The sequence below is a fragment of the Felis catus genome, chromosome E2 (assembly GCF_018350175.1).
Source record: "Felis catus isolate Fca126 chromosome E2, F.catus_Fca126_mat1.0, whole genome shotgun sequence".
NCBI lineage: Eukaryota > Metazoa > Chordata > Mammalia > Carnivora > Felidae > Felis > Felis catus.
The window spans coordinates 25,758,882-25,784,656 of NC_058382.1; the positions used below are offsets into that span (position 1 = coordinate 25,758,882).

The 25,775-nt window shown below is 36.9% G+C and overlaps 1 protein-coding gene across 7 annotated transcripts in view; it reads left to right on the forward strand.

Moving 5' to 3' along the window:
• PHKB (phosphorylase kinase regulatory subunit beta) overlaps positions 1 to 25,775 on the forward strand; it is a 269,459-nt gene that overhangs the window by 46,856 nt on the left and 196,828 nt on the right. For all 7 annotated transcript variants that reach the window (XM_019819691.3, XM_011290177.3, XM_011290178.3 and 4 more), the window contains 4 exons: positions 117 to 255; positions 16,244 to 16,343; positions 21,015 to 21,122; positions 24,749 to 24,829. In XM_019819691.3, coding sequence (XP_019675250.1) covers positions 117 to 255; positions 16,244 to 16,343; positions 21,015 to 21,122; positions 24,749 to 24,829 — 428 coding nt within the window. The remainder of the gene's footprint in view (positions 1 to 116; positions 256 to 16,243; positions 16,344 to 21,014; positions 21,123 to 24,748; positions 24,830 to 25,775) is intronic.

The following is a 25,775-nucleotide window of genomic DNA, read 5'->3' on the forward strand; positions in this document are numbered from 1 at the left end:
TTAGGAACAACAGAATTATCAGCAGTAGGATGAGGAAACGAAAGAAGATTGAGATCTTCAGCCCAAGGGAAATGGATGGCTGTACAGTTCATTCTTTTTCTTGTCTTCCATTCCAGTGAAGTCAACGTTGCTGCTATATCAAAGTCCAACCACAGGTCTCTTTCCCACTAAAACTTGTGGTGATGATCAGAAGGCAAAAATCCATGACAGTCTTTACTGTGCTGCTGGGGCCTGGGCTTTGGCTCTTGCATACAGGTAAGCTGGTGTGTACTCTTCTAGTAACTGTAAGTCTGGATAATAGGGTTTTGTTGGCCCACGTTGAACTGAGCATCTATCTTTTGGCTCTGCTGATGACTCATTGTGTGTGATCTGTGACTGCTCAAGGCCTCTAAACAAATTTTAAATTTTCCTAAGGATTTACACCAGACTAGTTCTAACAGTTTAATGACCTTGTGACCAAAATTTTTTTCAACTGTAGGTTTTTAAATCATCATTAATTTTTGGCAGAATTATCTGTTCATTCTCTTTGAGTTGTTCATTCTCTTTGCTTTCAATCAGGATTAATTGTTGATTGAATTTTGTAGATGATAAAACTGGGGCCCAGGTAGTTAGCAGATTTTTCCAAAAATACACAACTTGTTAATGATAGAGCCAGGGCCAGGACACCCCCACTGCACCCCATCCCACTCTAGTTTAGTATTTTTTCCCAATGCAATTCATGGAGATATTTATCACTTGTTAAATCTGGTTGTAAATCAAATAATTATTTTATAAAGTTAAAAAAATCCCTTTACAATACAAAATATCTTCTTATTTTGTAATATATGGAAAACATTCAGTGTGTGTGTCCTGACTCACCATCAGAGATAAACATTTTAACCATTGTTAAGATTCGGTTTCTGAATACTAATTTTCTGAAGGCGAAACATATGCATGTACTTCTGATTTGAAAATTGTATCTTTCACGTGAACATGAGTCCTCTGTTGAAAATTATTGATGTGTTGCATTTAGAAAATCAAATACTGAGATAATATGAAGTAATGGCCTTTAGCACACTTGTTTGCTAATGTCACTACAAGCATTTCCTAACATTCTATGTGAGCACAGTACAGTTTCCTTGAATGTCAAGCTAATACTGGTCCTATAAGTACAGAGAATGCCAGCAATACCTTAACCAAGTGGTCAGGCTAGTAAGGACAGGAGTTGCTTCACTGTGACACAGTGCTAAGTGCACATTGCCCATGTTGACTTCTTACCAAAATGATTAAATAGATCTACCTATGAATAAACAATCAGACAAAGCCAAATTGTGGCTACTTATAAGTCAACTTGCTTGGACTCTTAAAAAATGTAGCTATCAGAGAAGATTAGAAAGTAGTTATGAATATAACTTAGAGTAAGAAAGACTAAAGAAATGATTCAGGAAGATGGTAGAGCAGAAGGATCCTGAGGTAACTTTGTCCCACAAACACCCAAGATAACAGCCACATTAGTGTAACTAACTCTGAAAATGACCAAAAGACTGACAGAACAGACTTTACACAGTTAACTGTAGAGAGGAGGCCACATCAAAAAGAGTAGGAAGGGCAGAGACATGGCTGGGAGCCAGATCCCCTGGGAGACTAACCACAAAGGGGATGCACACCACCAGCACAGAGGAGTGAGAGGATTAGGCTCCACATGGCACTCCAGGCACAGGGGACCCACACTGGGAAGATGGCTATCTATAACATTAAACTTTGAAAGCTAGTGGGGCTTGAATTCTGGAGTTTTTACAATCAGCAAGGCTTAATTCTTCCTTTAAAAATTAGCAGGTTTAGCTCTGGCAGAGCTGGAGGGTGATAGGAAACCGAACACCTGCCTTTAAAGAGCCAGCATAAGAAGTAATGTGGTCACACAGTTTGAAAAGCATGTGGGGTGTTCATAAAAAAGATTTATTTACTAATGTAATGTAATGTAAATTACATTATTTACTAATGTAATGTAATGTAAATTTATTTACATTAGTAAATCTTGTAAGAACAAGTGCTGGAGGGACAAGGATCTTGAGGATCTTTAGGAGACTTCTTCTGAGAACAAAAGAGGTGTCAGGTGCCATTTCTTTCCCCCTGTGTAGCCTAGAAAGCAGGACACTTGCAGAACCAGCACAAACACTTTCTACTTATCCTGCTAGTACTAAGCACCCTGCCCTGCGTTCTCCTGGGGATCAGCCCCATTTGGTAGGCGTGTCTCCAAAGCACCTCCTGCCCCAACACGCCCTGCAAGCCACCCTGGCTGGGACTGGCACCATTTTACAGTGACTCCTGCCCTGAGCAGTGGGGAAGATAACCATCCACACTAGCAAGTCCACAGCCCCAGCAGCTGAAATTTATAGCTAGCAGCACAGAGACAGTGCCTTGCCAATCAGTGTGACTGTGGTCCTGGCAGATAGACGGGGTGCAGGCATCTGTGCTGACTGATGGTCCTGCCCACAAATGAAAGCCTCTCAGGGGACAAAGCAGGGAGAGTGTCCTGCAGGTCAGTGTGACTGCATTTCCAGATGACAGACTGGGGACAGCCATCTGGCTTGACTGCTAGCCCCAACCACTAATGAAAACTGCCCCTAAGGTCAGTGCAACCAGCCCCAGCAGATGGGCTGAGGGCAGACATCTGGTCTAATTGGTGACACTACCCAAATAGAAGCCTGATGCATCCACAGATTGGGTTCTTAACAGGTAGCAAAACCCTACCTGCTGAAACCACAACAGGCAAAGTGAGCCATTGCAGCCTAAAGAACTGAAGGCAAATGTGGCTTAACAACAGTGGGGCACATGCAACCTGCATAGGAGATACCCCTGAAGTACCTGGTTCTGGTAAAGAGAGAGCATTGTGCTATAGGGCATTACAGGACCTCTTCTTCATAAGGCCATGACTTTCGAGATCAGGAGATGCAGCTGACTTTTCTAATACATGAAAACCAATAGATTGTTAGACAAAATGAGACAGAGAAATATATCCCAAATGAAAGAACAAGACAAAACCACAACAAAAGATCTAACTGAAATAGAAGTAAGCAGTATGTCTAATTAAGAATTCAAAGTAATGGTCATAAAGATACTCACTGGATTTGAGAAAAGAGGGGAGGATATCAGTGAGACCTTCAAGAAGATAAAATATAAAAAAGAACCTGTCAGAGATATAAAAGTCCGTAATTGAAATAAAAAATACACTAGAGGGAATCAATAGAAGATCAGAGGAGGCAGAAGAGTGGATCAGCGACCTGGAAGACTGGGTAAAGGAAAGCAACTGGGCTGACTAATAAGAGAAAAAAATATAATAAAAAATGAGAATAGGTTAAGGGAATTCAGTAACACCATCACATGTAATAACGTTCACATTATAGGGATCCCAGGAGGATGTATTTGAAGAAATAAAATCAAAGAAAGAAATAAAACCAAAAACTTTCCAAATCTGGGGAAGTAAACATATCCAGATTCAGGGATAACAGAGAGCCCGCAGTGAAATTAACCTAAGGAGGTTCACACCAAGAAACATAATATTAAAATGGCAAAAAGTAGTAACAAAACATCTCAAAGGCAGCAAGAGAAAAAACAGTTACAAATAAGGGAAACCTCATAATGCTATCTGCTGATTTTTCAGTGAAAACTTGAATGTACAGAGATGGAGAAACATTTATAATACAAATGGAAGCTAAAAGAAAGATAGGGTAGCGATACTTTTATCAGACAAAATAGACTTTAAAACAAAGACTATAATAAGAGATAAAGGACACTACATAATGATAAAAGGAACAGTCCAACAGGATGGTATAACAATTGTAACTATTTATGCACCCACCATGCTACCACCTAAATACATAAAGTAACTATTAATGGACATAAATGAAGAAACTGACAGGAATACAATAATAGTGGGTGACTTTAACACTCTGCTTATATCAATGGATAGATCATTTGGCCAGAAAATCAACAAGGAAACAGTGGCCTTGAAAGACACATTGGGTCAATTGGGCCTAACAGATACATTCAGAACATTCCATTCAAAAGCAGTGGAATACGTATTCTTTTCAAGTGCACATGGAATGTCTCCAAAAGATATCACATGTTAGGTCACCAAAGAAGTCTCAATAAATTCAAAAAGACTGAAATAATGTTATGCATCTTTTCTGACCAAAACGATATGAAAATAGAAAGTAATCACAAGAAAAAATCTGGAAAGGGCACAAATACATGGAAACTAAATAACATTCTAACAAATAAGAAATGGGTCAACGGACAAACAGAATAAAAAATACATGCAGACAAATGAAAATGAAAACAGAATGGTCCAAAATTTGGGGGATAAAGCAAAACCTGTTCGAAAAGGAGTGATTACAGTCTATCTTAAACAATGCAGGTCTGTCTTAAGAAAAATTTCAGCTAAACAACCTAATATTACAACGAATGGAGCTTGAAGAAGAAGAGTGAACAAAGCTAGTAGAAGAAAGGAAATAATAAAGATTAGAGTAGAAATAAATGAAACAGAGACTAAAAACAAAGCAGAATAATTAATGAAACCAGGAAGTGGTTCTTTGAAAAGATGAACAAAAAAGGTAGACCTTTTGCCAGATTCAAAAAAAAAAAAAGGACTCAAAATCAGCAATGAAGAAATAACAACCAATACCACAGTAATACAAAGGATTATAAGAGAATATTTTGAAAGACTATTTCCCAACACATGGGCTACCTAGAAGAAATGTATAAATTTCTTAGATGCATATAACCTAACAAAACTGAAGCAGGAAGAAATAGAAAATTTACATGTGAATAGCAAGATTTCATTCTTTTTCTGCCTGAGTAATGTGTGTGTGTGTGTGTGTGTGTGTATGTGTGTGTGTGTACATATATTACATCTTCTTTAACCATTCATCAATGATTGGACACTTGGATTCTTTCTATACCTAGGCTACTATTGTAAATAATGCTACAAAAAACGTTGAGTGCATATATCTTGCTGAGTAAGTTTTTTTCATTTTCTTTGGGTAAATACCAAGTAGAAGAATTACTGGATGATATGGTAATTCTATTTTTACATTTTTGAGGAACCTCCACAATGTTTTTCACAGTAGCTGCACCAATTTGCATTTCCTCCACTGACACACAAAGTGTCCACATCCTCTCCAACATTTGTTATTTCTTGTGATTTTGATTTTATCCATTCTGAGATGTAAATGATATCTCATTGTGTTTTAATTTGCACTCTCTGATGATTGGTGACGGTGACCTTTTCATGTGTCTGTTGGCTGTGTGTAGGTCTTCTCTAGAAAAATATCCATTCCAGTCCTCTGCCCATTTCTTAATTGAACTATTTGGTTTTTGTGTGTTGAATTGTGTTAAGTTCTTTATATATGTTGGATATTAACTCCCTCTCAAAGGTATCACCTGCAAATATATTGTCCCACTCAGTAGGTTGCCTTTATGCCTCATTGCTGGTTTCCTTTGCTGTGCAAAAGCTTTTCATTTTGGCATTCCCAATGGTTTAATCTTGCTTTTGGTTCCCTTGCCTGAGGAAACATTTAGAAAAATGTTCTTATGGCCATTGTTGAAAACTTTGTTGCCCATGGTTTTTTTCTAAGAGTTTTATGGTTTCAAGATGGAATAGAAGAAGATGGCGGTGTATGAGGACGCTGGGCTCACGGCGTCTTGCTGATCACTTAGATACCACCCACATCTGCCTAAATAACCCAGAAAACTGCCAGAAGACTAGCAGAACGGACTCTCTGGAGCAAAGCGTAGACAAGAGGCAGGCCCACAGAAGAGCGTAGGAAAGGCGGAGAGGCAGTGCATGTTACACGGACTGGTGGGAAGGAGCCAGGGCGGTGGAGGGGCAGCCCGCCTGGCAAGGCAGAGCCCCAGTCTGACTTGCAAAAGGGGAGGGGCCGGAATGTGTGAGTTCTGACAGCAAGCAGGACTTAACATCTGGAATGTTAAGTCAGCAGCTCGGCTTAGAGAGCAGGAGGGCAAGAGGACACCAGGAGGGAGAGTATTTGAGCCCTGGAAGACAGAGCTCACCTCAGTGGGGAAGAAAGGGTCTGGCCAATGCCATCTCCCTCTCCCATCCCCCAGCTGAAATCTCAAAGGGAACCAGTCCCTGTCACCGAACTTGCTTGCACCGTGCAAACACCCAATGCTGTGCTTCTGTGGATCCATCCCTCTGACTGTTCTGCCTGCCTCCTGGTGCTGCAGGGCCCCGCCCACAGGGGACCACCCAGGGCAAAAAAGCTAAGCCTGCCCCTCCCGCCCCTGTACACCTTGCGGATCCACCCCGGATAATATGCCAGATCCCATCAAAGCAGCACCGAAGCCTGGGAGTGTGCAAGTAGCCCAGACAGGGGCCACACCACTCCAGTGTGACCTGCCCCTGGGAGAGGGGAAGAAAAGGTACACACCAGTCTGACTGTGGCCCTAGCTGTGGGCTGGGGACAGACATCAGGTCTGATTGCAGCCCTGCCAACCAACACAAGTTATTCCAGACAGCACAATGGACATGCCCCACAGTTCCGCGCCCCTCCAGGGACTATCCAAAGTGATGAAACGGAAGAATTCTCCTCAAAAGAAACTCCAGGAAGTAGCGACAGCTAACGAACTGATTAAAAACGATTTAAGCAATATAACGGACCATGAATATAGAATAATAATCATAAAATTAATCACTGAGCTTGAAAAAGTATAGAGGAGAGCAAATCTATTGCTACATAGATCAGGGGACTAAGAAACTGTCAGGAGGAGCTAAAAAATGCTATAAACAAGGTGCAAAATAAAATGGAGGAGACCGCAGCTTGGATTGAAGAGGCAGAGGAGAGAATAGGTGAACTAGAAGATAAAATTATGGAAAGAGGAAGCTGAGAAAAAGAGAGATAAAAAAATCCAGGAGTATGAGCGGGGAATTAGAGAACTAAGTGATGCAATCAAGCACAACAATATCTATATAATACGGATTCCAGAAGAGGAAGAGAGAGAAAAAGGTGCTGAAGGGGTACTTCATCAAATCATAGTTGAGAAATTCCATGATCTGGGGAAGGAAACAGGCATTAAAATCCAAGAGGCACAGAGAACTCTCTTCAGACGTAACTTGAATTGATCTTCTGCGTGACATATCATAACAAAACTGGCAAACTACCAGGATAAAGAGAAAATTCTGAAAGCAGCTGGGGATAAGCACCCTCTAACATATAAAGGGAGACTGATAAGACTAGTGACGCATCTATCTAATGAAACTTGGCAGGTCAGAAAGGAATGGCAGGAAATCTTCAATGTGATGAACAGAAAAAATATGCAGCCGAGAATCCTTTATCCAGCAAGTCTGCCATTCAGAATAGAAGGAGAGTTAAAGGTCTTCTCAAAAAAAAAAAAAAATGAAGGAATTCATCACCACTAAACAAGCCCTACAACAGATCCTAAGGGGGATTCTGTGAGTGAAATGTTACAAGGACCACAAAGGACCAGAGACATCACTACAAGCATGAAACCTACAGACATCACAATGACTCTAAACCCATATCATTCTATAACACTGTATGTAAATGGACTAAATGTTCCAACCAAAAGACATACGGTATCAGAATGGCCAAAAAAACAAGACCCATCTATTTGCTGTCTACAAAAAGAGACTCCTTTTAGACTTGAGGACACCTTCAGATTGAAAGTGAGGGGATGGCGAACTATCTATCATGCTACTGGAAGTCAAAAGAAAGCTGGAGTAGACATACTTATATCAGACAAACTGACGTTAAATTAAAGGCTGTAACAAGAGATGAAGAAGGGCATTATATAATAATTACAGGGTCTATCCATCAGGAAGAGCTAACAACTATAAGTGTCTATGTGCCAAATACGGGAGCCCCCAAATATATAAAACAATTACTCAAGGGGCGCCTGGGTGGCGCAGTTGGTTAAGCGTCTGACTTCAGCCAGGTCACGATCTCGCGGTCTGTGAGTTCGAGCCCCGCGTCGGGCTCTGGGCTGATGGCTCGGAGCCTGGAGCCTGTTTCCGATTCTGTGTCTCCCTCTCTCTCTGCCCCTTGCCCGTTCATGCTCTGTCTCTCTCTGTCCCAAAAATACATAAACGTTGAAAAAAAAATTAAAAAAAAATAATAAAACAATTACTCACAAACATAAGCAACCTTATTGATAAGAATGTGGGAATTGCAGGGGACTTTAACACTCCACTTACAGAAATGGATAGATCATCTAGACACACGGTCAATAAAGAAACGAGGGCCCTGAATGATACATTGGATCAGAGGACTTCACAGATATATTTAGAACTCTGTATCCCAAAGCAACAGAATATACTTTCTTCTCGAGTGCACATGGAACATTCTCCAAGATAGATCACATACTGGGTCACAAAACAGACCTTCACAAGTATACAAGAATTGAAATAATATCTTGCATACTTTCAGACCACAATGCTGTGAAGCTTGAAATCAACCACAGGAAAAAGTCTGGAAAACCTCCAAAAGTATGGAGGTTAAAGAACACCCTACTAATAATGAATAGGTCAAACAGGCAATTAGAAAAGAAATTTAAAAATGTATGGAAACAAATGAAAATGAAAATACAACAATCCAAACGCTTTGGGATGCAGCAAAGACAGTCCTGAGAGGAAAATAATTGCAGTCCAGGACTATCTCAAGAAACAAGAAAAATCCCAAATACAAAATCTAACAGCACACCTAAAGGAAATAGAAGCAGAACAGTAAAGGCAGCCTAAACCCAGCAGATGAAGAGAAATAATAAAGACCAGAACAGAAATAAACAACACAGAATCTAAAAAAACTGTAGAGCAGATCAATGAAACCAAGAGTTGGTTTTTTGAAAAAATAAAATTGACAAACCTCTAGCCAGGCTTCTCAAAAAGAAAAGGGAGATGACCCAAATAGATAAAATCATGAATGAAAATGGAATTATTACAACCAATTCCTCAGAAATACAAGCAATTATCAGGGAATACTATGAAAAATTATATGCCAACAAACTGGACAACCTGGAAGAAATGGACAAATTCCTAAGCACCCACACACTTCCAAAACTCAATCAGGAGGAAATAGAAAGCTTGAACAGACCCATAACCAGCGAAGAAATTGAATCAGTTATCAAAAATCTCCTAACAAATACGAGTCCAGGACCAGACGACTTCACAAGGGAATTCTACCAGACATTTAAAGCAGAGATAATACCTATTCTTCTCAGCTGTTCCAAAAAATCAAAAGGGAAGGGAAACTTCCAGACTCATTCTATGAAGCCAGTATTACTTTGATTCCTAAACCAGAAAGACACCCAGCAAAAAAAGAGAACTACAGGCCAAAATCCCTGATGAATATGGATGCAAAAATTCTCAATAAGATACTAGCAAATCAAATTCAACACCATATAAAAAGAATTATTCACGATGATCAAGTGGGATTCATTCCTGGGATGCAGGGCTGGTTCAACAATCGCAAACCAATGTGATACATCACATTAATAAAAGAAAAGAACCATATGATCCTCTCTATCGATGCAGAAAAAGCATTTTACAAAATCCAGCATCCTTTCTTAATAAAAACGCTCGAGAGAGTCGGGATAGAAGGAACATACATAAACATCATAAAAGCCATTTATGAAAAGCCCACAGCTAATATCATCCTCAGTGGGGAAAAACTGAGAGTTTTTCCCCTGAGGTCAGGAACAGGACAGGGATGTCCACTTTCATCGCTGTTGTTTAACATAGTGTTGGAAGTTCTAGCATCAGAAATCAGACAGCAATAGGAAATCAAAGGCATCAAAATTGATAATGATGATGTCAAGATTTCACTTTTTGCCGATGACATGATATTATTAATGGAAAACACGATAGGCTCCGCCAATAGTCTGCTAGAACTAATAACATGAATTCAGCAATGTCTCAGGATACAAAATCATTGTACAGAAATCAGTTGCATTTTTTTTTGAATATATGAAGTTCATTGTCAAATTAGTTTCCATACAACACCCAGTGCTCATCCCAAAAGGTGCCCTCCTCAATACCCATCACCCACCCTCCCCTCACTCCCACCCCCCATCAACCCAGAGTTTGTTCTCCGTTTTTAAGACTCTCTTATGCTCTGGCTCTCTTCCACTGTAACCTCTTTATTTTTCTTTCCTTCCCCTCCCCCATGGGTTTCTGTTAAGTTTCTCAGGATCCACATAAGAGTGAAACCATATGGTATCTGTCTTTCTCTGTATGGCTTATTTCACTTAGCATAACACTCTCCAGTTCCATCCACGTGGCTACAAAAGGCCATATTTCATTCTTTCTCATTGCCATGTAGTATTCCATTGTGTATATAAACCACAATTTCTTTATCCATTCATCAGTGGATGGACATTTAGGCTCTTTCCATAATTTGGCTATTGTTGACAGTGCTGCTGTATCCATTGGGGTACAAGTGCCCGTATGCATCAGTACTCCTGTATCCCTTGGGTAAATTCCTAGCAGTGCTATTGCTGGGTTATAGGGTAGGTCTATTTTTAATTTTTTGAGGAACCTCCACACTGTTTTCCAGAGTGGCTGCACAAATTTGCATTCGCACCAACAGTGCAAAAGGGTTCCCATTTCTCCACATCCTGTTCAGCTCTGTAGTCTCCTGATTTGTTCATTTTGGCCACTCTGACTGGCGTGAGGTGATACCTGAGTATGGTTTTGATTTGTATTTCCCTGATAAGGAGCGACGCTGAATATCTTTTCATGTGCCTGTTGGCCATCCAGATGTCTTCTTTAGAGAAGTGTCTATTCATGTTTTCTGCCCATTTCTTCACTGGATTATTTGTTTTTCGGGTGTGGAGCTCTTTATAGATTTTGGATACTAGCCCTTTGTCTGATATGTTATTTGCAAATACCTTTTCCCATTCCGTTGGTTGCCTTTTAGTTTTGTTGGTTGTTTCCTTTGCTGTGCAGAAGCTTTTTATCTTCATGAGGTCCCAGGAGTTCAATTTTGCTTTTAATTCCCTTGCCTTTGGGGATGTGTAAAGTAAGAAATTGCAACGGCTGAGGTCAGAGAGGTCTTTTCCTGCTTTCTCCTCTAGGGTTTTGATGGTGTTTGCAGGGTGCAAGCAAGTTCCCTGGCAGGAACTGGTTCTCTTTGGGATTTTGGCTGGGGAATGGGCATTGGAGATGGCGCTGGCGAGCACTTTGTTCCCTGCCAAACTGAGTTCTTTCGTCTTGGGCTCAATGACTCTCCCTCCCATTGTCCTCCAGCCCTCCCGCTCTCCGAGTAGAGCTGTTAGCTTATAACCTTTCAGATGTCAAGTCCTGCTTGCTGTCGGAACACACTCTGTTCAGCCCCTCCGTTTTTGGAAGCCTGACTTGGGGGCTCTGCTTGGCTGTGGGGCCGCCCCTCCGCCCAGGCTCCCTCCCGCCAGTCCGTGGAGCGCACACTGCCTCGCCGCCCTTCCTACCTTCTTCCGTGGGCCTCTCGTCTGCGCTTGGCTCCAGAGACTCCATTCTGCTAGTCTTCTGGCGGTTTTCTGGGCTGTGGGTGGAATCTAAGTGATCAGCAGGACACATGGTGAGCCTAGCATCCTCTTATGCCATCATCTTCCCAGGATGTCTTCATCAGTTGTATTTTTAACAATAATAATGAAGCAACAGAAAGACAAAGAAACTGATTCCATTCACAATTGCACCAAGAAGCATAAAATACCTAGGAATAAACCTAACCAAAGATGTAAAAGATATGTATGCTGAAAACTGTAGAATGGTTATGAGGAAAATTGAAGAAGACATAAAGAAATGGAAACCATTCCTTGCTCAATAATTGGAAAAATAAATATTGTTAAAATGTCAATACTACCCAAAGCTATCTACACATTCAGTGCAATCCCAATCAAAATTGCACCAGCATTCTTCTCAAAACTAGAACAAGCAATCCTAAAATTCATATGGAACCACAAAAGGCCCCCAATAGCCAAAGTAATTTTGAAGAAGAAGACCAAAGCGGGAGGCATCACAATCCCAGACTTTAGCCTCTACTACAAAGCCGTTATCATCAAGACAGCATGGTATTGGCACAAAAACAGACACATAGACCAGTGGAGTAGAATAGAAACCCCAGAATTAGACCCATGAAAGTATGGCCAACTAATCTTTGACAAAGCAGGAAAGATATCCAATGGAAAAAAGACAGTCTCTTTAACAAATGGTGTTGGGAGAACCGGACAGCAACATGCAGAAGGATGAATCTAGACCACCTTCTCACACCATTCACAAAAGTAAACTCAAAATGGATAAAGGACCTGAATGTGAGACAGGAACCCATCAAAACCCTAGAGGAGAAATAGGAGAAAACCTCTCTGACCTCCGCTGCAGTAATTTCTTACATGACATATCCCCAAAGGCAAGGGAATTAAAAGCAAAAATGAAATGTTGGGACCTCATGAAGATGACAAGCTTGTGCACTGCCAAGGAAACAATCAACAGTACTAAAAGCCAAGCAACAGAATGGGAAAAGATATTTGCAAATGACATATCAGACAAAGGGCTAGTATCCAAAATCTATAAAGAGCTTACCAAACTGCACACCCAAAAGACAAATAATCCAGTGAAGAAATGGGCAGAATACATGAGTAGACACTTCTCTAAAGAGGACATCCAGATGGCCAACAGGCACATGAAATCATGCTCAATGTCGCTCCTCATCAGGGAAATACAAGTCAAAACCACACTCAGTTATCACTGCACACCAGTCAGAATGGCCAAAATGAACAAATCAGGAGACTATAGATGCTGGCGAGGATGTAGAGAAATGGGAACTCTCTTGCACTGTTGGTGGGAATGCAAACCGGTGCAGTCGCTCTCAAAACAGTGTGGATGTTCCTCAAAACAGTAAAAATAGATATACCCTCTGACCTAGCAATAGCACTGCTAGGAATTTACCCAAGGGATACAGGAGTGCTGATGCATAGGGGCACTTGTACACCATTGTTTATAGCAGCACTTTCAACAATAGCCTAATTAATGCAAAGAGGCTAAATGTCCATCAGTTGATGAATGCATAAAGAAATTGTGGTTTGTGTACATAATGGAATACTATGTTGCAATGAGAAAGAATGAAATATGGCCTTTTGTAGCAACGTGGATGGAACTGGAGAGTGTTATGCTAAGTGAAGTAAGTTATACAGGGAAATACAGATACCATATGTTTTCACTCTTTGGATCCTGAGAAACTTAACAGAAGACCATAGGGTAGGGGGGAAAAAAAGCAGTTATAGAGGGAGGGAGCCAAAATATAAGAGACTCTTAAAAACTGAGAACAAACAGGGTTGATGGGGGTTGGGAGGGATGGGAGTGTCGGTGATGGGTATTGAGGGGGGCACCAGTTGGAATGAGTACTGTGTGTTGTATGGAAACCAACTTGACAATAAATTTCATATTTTTAAAATATAATTAATTAATTAAAAAAAAGGTTTATGGTTTTGTGTCTCACAGTAATTCATTTGGAGTTTATTTTTGTGTGCAGTGTAAGGAACTGGTCCAGTTTTATTCTTTTGCATGTAACTCTTTAGTTTTCCTGGCACCATTTATTGAAGAGACTGCCTTTTCCCAATTACACATTATTACTTCCTTTGTTGTATATTAATCAACCATATAAGTGTGGGTTTATTTATTCATATGTGGAATTTAAGAAACCAAATAAATAAATGAACAAACAAAAAAGAGGCAAACAAAAAACCATACTCTTTTTTTTTTTAATTTTTTTCAACGTTTTTTATTTATTTTTGGGACAGAGAGAGACAGTGCATGAACGGGGGAGGGGCAGAGAGAGAGGGAGACACAGAATCGGAAACAGGCTCCAGGCTCCGAGCCATCAGCCCAGAGCCTGACGCGGGGCTCGAACTCACGGATCGCGAGATCGTGACCTGGCTGAAGTCGGACGCTTAACCGACTGCGCCACCCAGGCGCCCCAAAACCATACTCTTAAATGCAGGTAACAAACTGGTAGTTGCCAGAGTGTAGGTAGTTGGATGGGGGGGATAGGCGAAATAGATAAAGGAGATCAAGAATACACTTATCTTCAGGAATATTGAGTACCATATTGTTGACTCATTATATTATACACCTGAAACTAATATAACACTGTATGTTAATCATACTTCATTTAAAAAAAGAAAAAGGCAATAAAATGTTAAATTAGTCAACAAAATAAACATGGCACTCAAATGCAATCTTTTATTGTATCCCACATTAGAAATAAATCCTAAAAGGTATATCTTGGGTATATTTGGGTGAATTTGATATAGTATATATATTAGATAATTTAGTAACAATATTAAATTCCTTGGGTGTGGTGATAATATTATGGTTATGAAGGCAAATGTCCTTGTTTTTAGGACATGTTTTTGAAGTGTGTGGTAAGTAAATTCACGGATTATTATTCTTCCATTTATTCATTTTTTAGAATTAAAAGTATTCATCAGATCATATTAAAACTTGAGTTTACCTCCACAGAGCTTATTAAGGAGAGTGGAATATTGCTAGATCCTGGTAGAAAATAAAGGAATTATTTCAGGTCATCATATTCACCTTAAATCTGTGAAAAGGTAATAAATATATCCTGGCAGCCTAAATGTTTTTACTCAAATGCACCTGTTTTTTTGTTTGTTTGTTTGTTTGTTTGTTTGTTTGTTTGTTTGTTTTACTTTCTCAGTCAGAAGTGAAATATTCTTCTGGTTTCTACTTTATTTGGTGAAGAAAGGAGAAATAGGGGAACTTCATTAAAAGAGAAGAACTCTTCATAGTGGCTGATTTATTCTGGAATATTTTAGTTTTGGTTAAATGCTTATTAAAATTAGGGGCAGAAAATTATTTTAAAGACAATTTAATGGGGTGCCTGGTGGTTCTGTCAGTTAAGTGTCTGACTCTTGACTTTGGCTCAGAGTTTGTGAGTTCGAGCCTTGCATTGAATGGGGCTGTCAGGGTGGAATCTCCTTGGGATTCTTTCTTTGCCTGGGTCTCTCTCTCTCTCTCAAAATAAATAAATAAACTTAAAAAAGACAATTTTAGAAAAACTTTAATTTTATTTTGTTTTATTTTTAGATGAGGTTGGAATTGGACACAGATTTCATTGAGTTTATTCTACCCGAAGTATGCTCTTTCTCTTGTATGGTCCACTGTTACCTGTGCTATAATTTGCCTCTATTAAAACACTTGTGTTGGACATTAGACAGAAAAATAGATCATAGAGCAAAGTCATGGTAGTTTTACTACAGTACCTGCATTTGAGGAAGGAATGATATTCTAATAGCAACTTACTTTTGTCTGACATTGACAGTGCTATGTTAAAATGATCATTATTGTTTCTCATAGTGGTATATGAGATTCACAGTTAGAATAGGAAGAAATTGTAGTCTACTTTTTAAGGAGATGGGTGATACTTTTTATCAAGGGAGGATGAGTGCCAGATATTTTAGTTAAGATTCAGTGAAACAATGAATAAGTTACTTTCATTTTTCAGTCATGGTTAAGTGTCATCTACCTTTTGATCCATGGTAAAAAAGGAACCTAAAGTTAGAAGAGTATCTTCACCTTGCTAAATAGTTACATTTTAACTGACTTTTTTTCTTTTTAAAAGCAAGAGATATAAACAATGGTCGATTGATTTTAAACTAAGACCCAAGAGTATAAAACTGCCCAAATACATCATGTGTCATACTGGATGTGTGTTTTTTTAAAGGAATCTTTGACTAAAGTGCCCACCTTGACATTATTAAACACATGGTAGACCAAAGAACGCATGTGCCTACATTAATCTGTGTTGCCTTGAATCCAACCATTGCATAACTTAAAGGGATTGGTGTTAAAAATCGCCTCTACTCTGTAACAGCATATTAAAAAAAAAATCTTTTGGTTGGTTTTTCCAATTTAGAATATCCTTTAAAGTTTTAGCCGAGTCAGTGTAGAAATATTGTATGCTATTTTGAAGCAATTGGCTAACTTCCTTAAAAGAAGGAGAAATCAACACAAGTTTCATCATAGGACTTTTTTTTTTTTTTTTTTTTTTTTTTTTTTTTTTATTGCAGCATTTCTACATCTGCTGGGAAAATGGAGTTTCACTGTTACAGAATTAGTAGATGTGGCCAGAACATAGGATTAGTCAGATTGTTAAATACTTAATTACTGGAAGCTCTGCCTCCTTTTCAAATGCATTTCCAATTTGTTTCATGAGTTATCTCTCTTACCCAGGCGCATTGATGATGACAAGGGAAGGACCCATGAGCTGGAGCACTCGGCCATAAAATGTATGAGAGGAATTCTCTACTGCTATATGCGTCAGGCCGATAAGGTAAAACACTGTAGTGTGGACTGGAATTCTCACATCGTTCTGAAGGATTAATTTAACCAGTATAGCAATAGCATCTTCTAAAGAAGAATGTACTTTCAAAAGGTAAATTCACATCCTAGAGCAGTCTAGATACCTTAAAACAGCCCTGCCTTCCCAGCCCAGGGTTTGAAATACTGAAATTAAAGAAACACCGTAAGCAAGAAGTGACTGAGAATTGTTATTTAGGCTTTAATTTGTTTGTATGTTGGATCTGGTGTTTGCTTGATAAAGACTCAGTTTCTCAGGAACGTTACAATATCCATAATTGTAACCAATATATCACTTAAGAAAATTCTTATCCAAATCCTTTTGCACATGTGCTTGCCCTGGCTTAATTGAACTTTAAAAATACTTCATTATTTACATGTAAAGAGGACAGGAATTTTTGGCTGAGAAAATAGCAGATTTTACAGGGATATTGTGGAAAGTAAAATAATATACATAAAAATCAGTAATTATAATAATTATTAAAATAATATACATAATAAAAAGTCTAAGATTCTATGCAAATATAAGATGATAATTCTCCTACTTACCTACATATCTGTGTCCCTGGGTCCATATACATCAGTGAGTATGTGAGTCTCCAAGATCATCCCCAGGTTTGATGATTCATTAGCAAAGATGTACATTAGTAATTATGAATATTTTATGTTTTTATCACTTAATATTTTGTTTTTATGTAAATATTACATTAAGTTTTTGTGATTGTATATTTTTTTAAGATCTGTATCTGAAGTCAAAACTGAAAAAAAATTATACTCTATCAGAATGTGGCAACAAGAAAATGTTAGTTGGCAGAAAAAGTAAATTTATTCACCAGCTCATAATAGAGATATGTAACAAACCTGTAATTGTCTACTGAGATTTGACTTTGCAAATCATTATTATAAAGGTTTTTCAGTGCTTGAAATAAATCATATTGTCATACTTGACTTAAACTAGTATGTCATATATATTGAAGTAATTGTGATTAATTTTTTTTTCCTAAGTGTGGGAAGTTTACTGTTTATTTCACATTTATCATCTCATGAATGCCTAATGTCTGTGAGTTAACTTTTTTCTCGAGGAAACATTGTGAGACCAGTGAATTTCATATGTTTATTAAGCAAGCTGACAGACTTAAATAAGTAATGTTTATCAAAAGGAAGGAAATGATGATAAAAAAGGGTCTTTGTGGCTTAACCAATTGTTAATATCCCTTTCTGAATATTACTCAACCTTACTAACCAATCTTCACAATTATGTGTTCTTTTGAATACAGCTTAAACTGCCTTGAATTTCTTAAATTATAAAGAATTAACATTTCTTTCCTTTATGTAGTTATGATGTTAGACAAAGTAAATGTGAGTTGTAAGAAGGTGTAGATCGTATTAGGATTAGGTATGTATGCATACCACAAAATACAGGGTTTTACATATTTTAAAGCATTTTTATTGTTGTAATCTTTTCTGATCCCCATAACCTTCTAGAGTAGGAATGAAGGATATTTTCATAATTCACATGTGACTGTGAAGGACTGACTCAGAGATTTAACCACACATGCCCGGCTCACTGCCTGCTACCAAACCTTCACCTCATTGATGCCCACCATTTTCTTCATGATTCTGCAGCTGTAGAAATATGTAGTAGAATATTTAAAATATGTTTGCATATTTTAAAATGTGAAATATATATTTTTTGCCTTTTTTGTAAAACTAACGTGAAGTGTATTTATAGCAATAATTTTTTATTTGACTTTAAGGTTTATTTTCTTTGTCTTCTGAAGTAAAATCATGACATGCTTCCTGACACATTTTCTAAAAATACTACTGAAAAGATTTTAATTCATTATGCATTTGAATGAATAGAGTTGTCCTTGATTTGCAGAATGTAGAGCAATCTGATTTCTATTATTATCTTTCCACTTATCTTAATGCCTACTTAGTCATATTAGGAATTGTTTTTTACCTTTAAATGTTCATATTCTCTCATTTACTCTATTTTCTAATACCATCCCCACCCCCACCCCCACCCCTGGGAGAAGTATTCAGAATTTTTCAAAATAAATTCAATTTGCTTTGAGTAGTTTGGAAGGCAAAGATTTCCTTTATAATGGGCTATGAATGTTTCTGTCCCTAGCTATCTATATAAAAAATTTGTCTAAAATGTTACTGAGTAGTTTCTAGTTTATTAAAAGTCATTAAAATTTTATAAAATTTATTCTTCTGGGATTCCCTTATGAGATGATATTCCCACCTAAACTCTGTGTTAGGTCTATAAATTAAGAATGGATGACAAATTACTCACCTTTTCATAAATGATAAGCTGTTTATTCACAATTATTTAAGTTTCCAGGAAAAATCTAAAAATACAAGTTGAGAAAACATTATTTTAGATTTTTTTGGTTTAGAAAATTTTGCCTTAATTATTCTTTATTTTTATTTTCCTTTCCAGGTGCCCAACATATAAAATACTGATTAATGTCCCTTGTTTTTTTTGTTTGTTTGTTTGTTTTTGTTTTGTTTTTTTACTGATTTCAAGAATAGTTGTTCTCTACAATTCACATATAATAATGCCTCATTAATTTTCAAAGCTTCTATAGTCTGGGTCTTCTTTTTTTCCCCTGGCACAGTGATTGAATATAAATTCTCATACTGGGTACTTGTGTATCTTGAAGACAAATGACAAACACTATGTTATCAACTGTAGCAGTAACTTTTTTTTTTAAATGTTTATTTACTTATTTTGAGAGAGAGAGAGAGCTCATACAAGCATGAGATGGGTAGAGACAGACGGAGAGAGAGAGAATCCCAAACAGTCTCCAAGCTGTCAGCGCAGAGTCCTTCACAGGGCTCAATCTCATGAACTGTTAAGACCATGACCTGAACTGAAATCAAGGTTTGGACAATTAAATGACTTACCCACCCTGGTGCCCTGTCGTAATAACTTTCTTAAACTGATAAAAACCTTATTCTTTTAGATCTTTATCAATAGGCAAAATGTATTTTATTTTAATTTAAGCATATTTTTGTCTGAGAGCCCAAAGTAATGTTCATCACTTTGAGATAATAATCATGGTAGTGTAAAAGGGGTGACCGCATTGATTTCTATTTGTGTAGCCTAAGACTGTTGCCAGCAGTTTCAGATACTGAGAATGGATAGCCTTCTCATCTTCTTCTGTTAATACTGGATGTCTTGGTCATTTTATAGATAGAAGATATACATCTCTACCTTCATCCTCATCCTCTCATTCCTAACTATCTAATGGTAGGGCCTTGCTTTCATTTTCTTGACTTCAGTCATAAGGAAGGCTATGCATTTGTTTATGGGGTATTTGCAGGGCTCTTGAGGGTGTGCAAAAATATATTAGCCCTTTAGCACAGTAGTGTCCAGTGAACTTTCTGTGATGGTAGACATGCTCTGTATTACTGTGTTGAACTTTGAAGAAGCCACTAAGCACATACGGCTATTTGATATGTAGTCAGTGTAAATGAGGGACTGAATTTCTAAACTTTGTTTAATTGTAATTTAATTAGTTGCCTGTAGCTAGTAGCTCCATATCGGATAGTGTAACTTGTAGAAGCTTAAAGATAGTAAGAGTGTATAAAAAGAAGAAATTTTGAAGAATAAGCACCCTGATGTAGGAGTCCAGGGAAAGGAATTGGAGGTACAGTTCAGAAGGGACTTTATAAAAGATGGTGTTTTTTGGAGATAGAGTTTTAAATATGAGAAGAAATTTGAAGGTGAGGAAGAGAATATAGCTCCATGTGCTTTCTTAGCCAAGTGAAACAAGACAAAGTCATAACCATGCAGATATTATCATCACATATCTTTTCAAGGAGGAAAAGCTTCACATATAGCTTTGTGTTATTCTATCCATTCTCTGTTTTTATTCATCTCATAATTTCAGGGGCTGGCATAGTACTTGGCATATGATTGGTATCAGAAAATGTTTGCCAAATTGAATTGAACAGCCCTAAAAAAGTAGATAGATTTTTTTTTCCCTTGGAGTTTGTTAGGTCATTTAGCATTTACTTAGTATTCTAAAATGGTTAGATTTTATATGCAGTTGATAAGTACAGGTATGATCTATGTTCTCTTGGAATTGGTGCCTTGTAAGGAGAGTATATGTGGCAAAGGAAATGAAAAGAAAGGAGCATAGGTTACAATTTGTGATCCTTAGAGAAGGAAATAGCATTTGAAGTTTTGAACACCAACTGAATTAGAATGAGATTTGAAGCACTTTTTCATTGAGTATCATAGAAGCATTTTCAAATAGCAATACAGTGGGTTGTAATCACTGAAATCCTGTCCCACAGACTAAACCATTATTTGACTCTAAAGTAAAATGATACAAAACGGTTGCAAAAGCCATTGCTACCACGTTAACAAGGTCCCTACTACACTTTATTTGCTATTTGTGAAATAATTAAATATTCAACAATCATGTTAACTATTAAAATTAGTAGTTATGAGTTTTTTTCTGTTTGCTTTCTTTAGAAAAAAATAACATTTCTGCTTTGCTCTGTCCTCTGCTTTTAAGCTATAGCTTTCGTCATTAAAAAGTTTCATGAAAAATAATTTATAACTTCCAAAGTTGGATGAAAATGTGAGTTATGAGTACTATTTGAATTTTGTGTTTGATTCTAGGTCCAGCAGTTTAAGCAGGACCCACGCCCAGCAACCTGTCTTCACTCTGTTTTCAATGTGCATACGGGAGATGAGATCCTCTCCCATGAGGAATATGGCCATCTTCAGGTAAAAGGAGAAGACTACAGGTTTTCTTCTTCTCTGTGTGCACTCAGGTTGTAGAAGATTTTAGGGTATTTATAAATTTCATAAAGTAGATTTCATAAATTGTTTAAAATAAAAGAAAACCAACCATAAAATGGAGAAGTGAAATGAAAACTGCCAGGGCTGAGTTAGTTATTGTGATTGAGCATTAAGTCAGACTGAGGTCTTGGTCTGCAAGCAAAAAAGGGCAAGTGGATGGTTTATAATATTATTACTGTCTAAAAGAAGGGCTCTCACAATTCTTTCCATGACAAAAGCTTGCACTTATAAAATTTAGAAGTACTTCAACACGTAGGAACTAGGGAATAAAAGACAGTTGACAGTGATATAACAGCAAATCAGAAATTTTTGTTACATGACAGCTCATTTTTGATATATCAACCTTCAACAAAGCTATAAACATACCCCTAAAATGTAATTCCAAAAGGCATTGCTGGAGTCTATAAATTTTGTCTTATATATTATATTAAATTTTATACCTAGGCTAACCATGCACTGTAGGATTTTGTTTTGTTTTCACTTTTTTTTTCTCATATCTGTGTACTCCTTTTAGCTGGACATCCTGTTGCCTTGTTTTTAGGTTATAAGTATTATATATGCTATTTATCTTTAATGAGTTTTCTTCCTGCTCATCATTTGATTCTGCTGTCTTTAGGACAGAATACTTATTATTCATATATTCCTTACTAAAATAAGAGTATGTCCTTTTTATAGTCCCTCTCTCTCTAGAGATCTGAAATGTCTTACTTTAGTATGACTTCTGTAGACATAGAAAGCACAGTGTCCCCATTTCTATGTGGCAGAAACTCTTACACTTATTTCTAACCAATTCCTTGGGGAATTATTAGTATTATATGTTGCTCAACCTTCTCCTTATAATTATAACATAATTAGGTTTTATGTACCTTTTGCTTTGACAAATATGTTTACTGTTTGAAATAGGATTTCCAGAAGATAATGGTTCATTTATTTTTGTATCCCAGAATTTAAGCTTAGTGCCTGGCTCATAGCAGATTTTAAATAAATGCTGGTCAACCTGTTATTTGGCTGTTTCTGTACAGTTTGCCACTTGATGATATTTTCTCACAGAAGCATCCCAGAAATGAGAGCAAAGAGCTCTTGGAAGTGTAGTTTGTAAATGGTTATCCATAGTGATGAAATTCCTTTGAAGTCATTTCTAATAGGCCAGTATCAGTGTTTACACGTAAGAAAATATTTGGGTAAACCTGGCAGTGGTTTGAAGCTCTTTTCCACCATGTTCTGAGAAGGGCCACTCAAAAGTTTATGTCAGTCTAAAAAACCTAAACCCAGAATCTTGTATCTTTCTGTCTGGCTTACTTGGACCTTGACAAGACCCTTACACCCACTGGACTTTGAATGCTGAGAAGTCAGGAAACATCTAGGATAGTTCTGCTTCCTGAGAGAGCCACCTACTCTGCCAGGACCTGGTGGTGGTTTTAGGTAGTTTCAGTGAGCATCTTTGCTGCAAGAATTTTCACTGCATGTATTTTCACCGCATAACTAATTGGCTGTAAGGCAATTTTACTTTGAAAGATAAGATCACAAAAATAAAAGAGGGACATTAAAAAGGACATAATATAACATGAAAAATGAATGACAAAATTAAAAAGTCTTTTTTGTGAAATACCAAACGCTAAATGCATTTAAAATATGTATAGATTCATGGGAACATTGTGCAAATAACTGGTTTTATTTTTTGGATGTACCTGAGCATTTGTTTTCAAAATCTTTGGTTCAGAGTTAATACATCTTCCTTACTTGTTGATTTTCTCCTCATTTGGCATTAATTTTTTTCATTATTCACTAAAATTTCTTCCTTCACTGAGAGGGATATCAGTTTCCAAATACTAGGGTGCATATTTGTAATTGGTCTTTGCATTGCGTTGTGAAAGACATCTACCCTGTTGTTTGTTCTTGGCATCTTGTCACATGTTTATTCCTAGACATTTCATGGTTCTCTGGGAAATGTGGGTTCAAAACTCTGTGTCATTACATAGACCATTATGAGGTCTAAGATTTATATGATATAAAAAGTATGGAATACAAAAAGATGATTATGAAAATGTAAGACATATACTATAAAAGTGGGAGTTTCACATCAATGGAGAAATAAAACCAAACTGTCAAATCAAACTGTCAACCAGTTATTTTTTTATCTTTTACAGCCAAATTGCCTCATGGCCATTTAGTTTAGTGGAGAAAATATACACACTGAAAATGTTTGCAGTAAAATGCTTGTGACAAAGATGTCTAAGGCAAAGATGATTGGGCAAAGATACCCAACACACCTGATAGCACAGGCATGCTCTGTCCAAGGCGTCTCAGACACAAATAATTTTCTGCCCCAGCTTTCTGTCAGTTCCTTGGTAAGGATTGGAGGAAAGTCGAGGAAGGTACAAGACACCAAAGCTGTGGGAGGGTCATAATCTTCTGGGTTAGAATCACATAAGGACAAAATTACATTGTGCTTTCTCTTTGTTTTTAAATAATCATTTTCCTAGCTAATTTTTTACTGTTTCCTATGTATGTATTTGTTTATTATATAACAGCTTTATTAAGAAACAATTCATGTAACATACAATTCACCTATTTAAAGTGTACAATTCATTGGTTTTTATAATACAGAGTTGTACAACCACTATCATAGTCAATTTCAGAATATTCTCATTATCTCATAAAGAAATCTGTGCTCATTAGCAGTCATTCCCCATCTCCCCCAAAGCCCCCCGCCCTAGGCAATCACCAGTCTTTCTATTTCTATAAATACTCCTATTCTGTAAATTTCATATACATGGAATCATACAATATATGGTCTTTTGTGACTGGCTTCTTTAGCATATTTTCAAGGTTTGTCTTTGTTGTAGTGTTTATCTTTCACTACTTGTTTACTTAAGACAATTTACACATCCCCTTCAGGATTTTTGTGAGAATCTTTTTTTGTTAAAGTGGACATTATTGTCTTTATTTTCTTTTCTATCATATAATGTCTATCTTTAGTAGGCAGACTAAAAGAAAAAAGTAAGTCATTTGTTTATAAAACTCATTTGTTCATAAATATATTTTAAATTCTATGCTATACTATTGATTAAAATCAGTATGTCCCTGCAGTTGCTTACATCAATTGTGCATTCTCTGAGAATAAGACTGTTTTCAAGATTTGCTGCCTATTATTTATGGTGTACTGGCAAAGTCCTAATGTCTTACATGCCAAATAACTTTTTAATTTACATACATTTGAGATGAATTGACATTACATAGCTGCCTGTGGGGCAAAACTACTTCAAAGTAGGGTACATTAGATTCAGAATTTGAAAATAAATCTTCTAAAACAAATGTTACAGAAACAGTTGCTAACAGTTCTATTTGTGGCCATTTTCCTAATTAGATATTAACCATCACAGGGAATTTGAGGATTTTAGAGTTTTATATTCAAAGCTGGGATTTTATTAGGAACTAAAAAAAGAAATAGTTTTTGTTTGCCACTATTAGAGCAAATGACTTGTAATTTTAGCTCCTTCATAACATAGTCTTTCTGTTATTTCCTTTAACCTTTTAATATTGTTTTTCAGATAAATACAGTGTCACTCTATCTCCTTTACCTTGTGGAAATGATTTCCTCAGGACTCCAGATTATCTATAACACTGATGAGGTATGAATTTCCCAAATTCTAGTGGTAAATTTCATCTCTGAAAATATCTTTTTTCCTTTTCCTTTTTAAAACTTATTTTATAAATGACTTATTCATATAATCAGATATTGGATTTTGGATGTGGGATCAAGAATGTTTATATTTTCAATGCGAAGCACTCTAAAAATGAATGAAATATATGAAGATTGCAAAGCTTTACACCTATGAAGTCTCTGCTTCAGGTGATCTGAATGAAATATTAACTTGTTAACTTTCAGAAAATTTTAGTAACAGTGAAGGTAAAATAGCATTTGCAAATTTTCTTAGAGATTTTTTGTCTTTTTTTTTTCATATTGCTGCTTTTTGTAATCCATCTTTTTAAAAGTAAAAAGATACCTATATATTTTTTTTGTGGGAACCTCGGTAGGTTTCTTGATGTTTTTTTAAAAAATCAATACAATGTTCTTATTAGAAAATTTGAAAAGATGAAAAGCATCCCTTTCATAGGCACTAATGCTTGAACAGATGCACATGCTGACACATTTTGAAATATGCCACAGTGGGAGCAAAACGTTTTTATTGTTGAAATGGTACATAGAGTAAGACTCCATCAAAGAGCAGGTATGCTATATATACTTGTTATTATTTCTGTGCAATGATCCATTCAGGGAGAACAAATGTATTATAAAATTAACACCCCAGTCATCATGGGACTGCAGTGAGGGTGCTGTGAAATGGTATATGTAGTCCTGTCCTCCAGTAGTGTATAGTCTTTTACATCCTTCCAGTTGTGCTTTTTTAATAGTAAGGAGAGTCTATTTAGATGCTCAGATAAATAGTAAAGAAGTAATTAATAGTACCCACTTACGGTTTCTTCTGTTTGATCTATCAAAGAATTACATGTTTTATTTCATCCAAATAGTTCTCAGTTTTTATAGTATTGTGAAATAGTGGTATTCAGAGATTT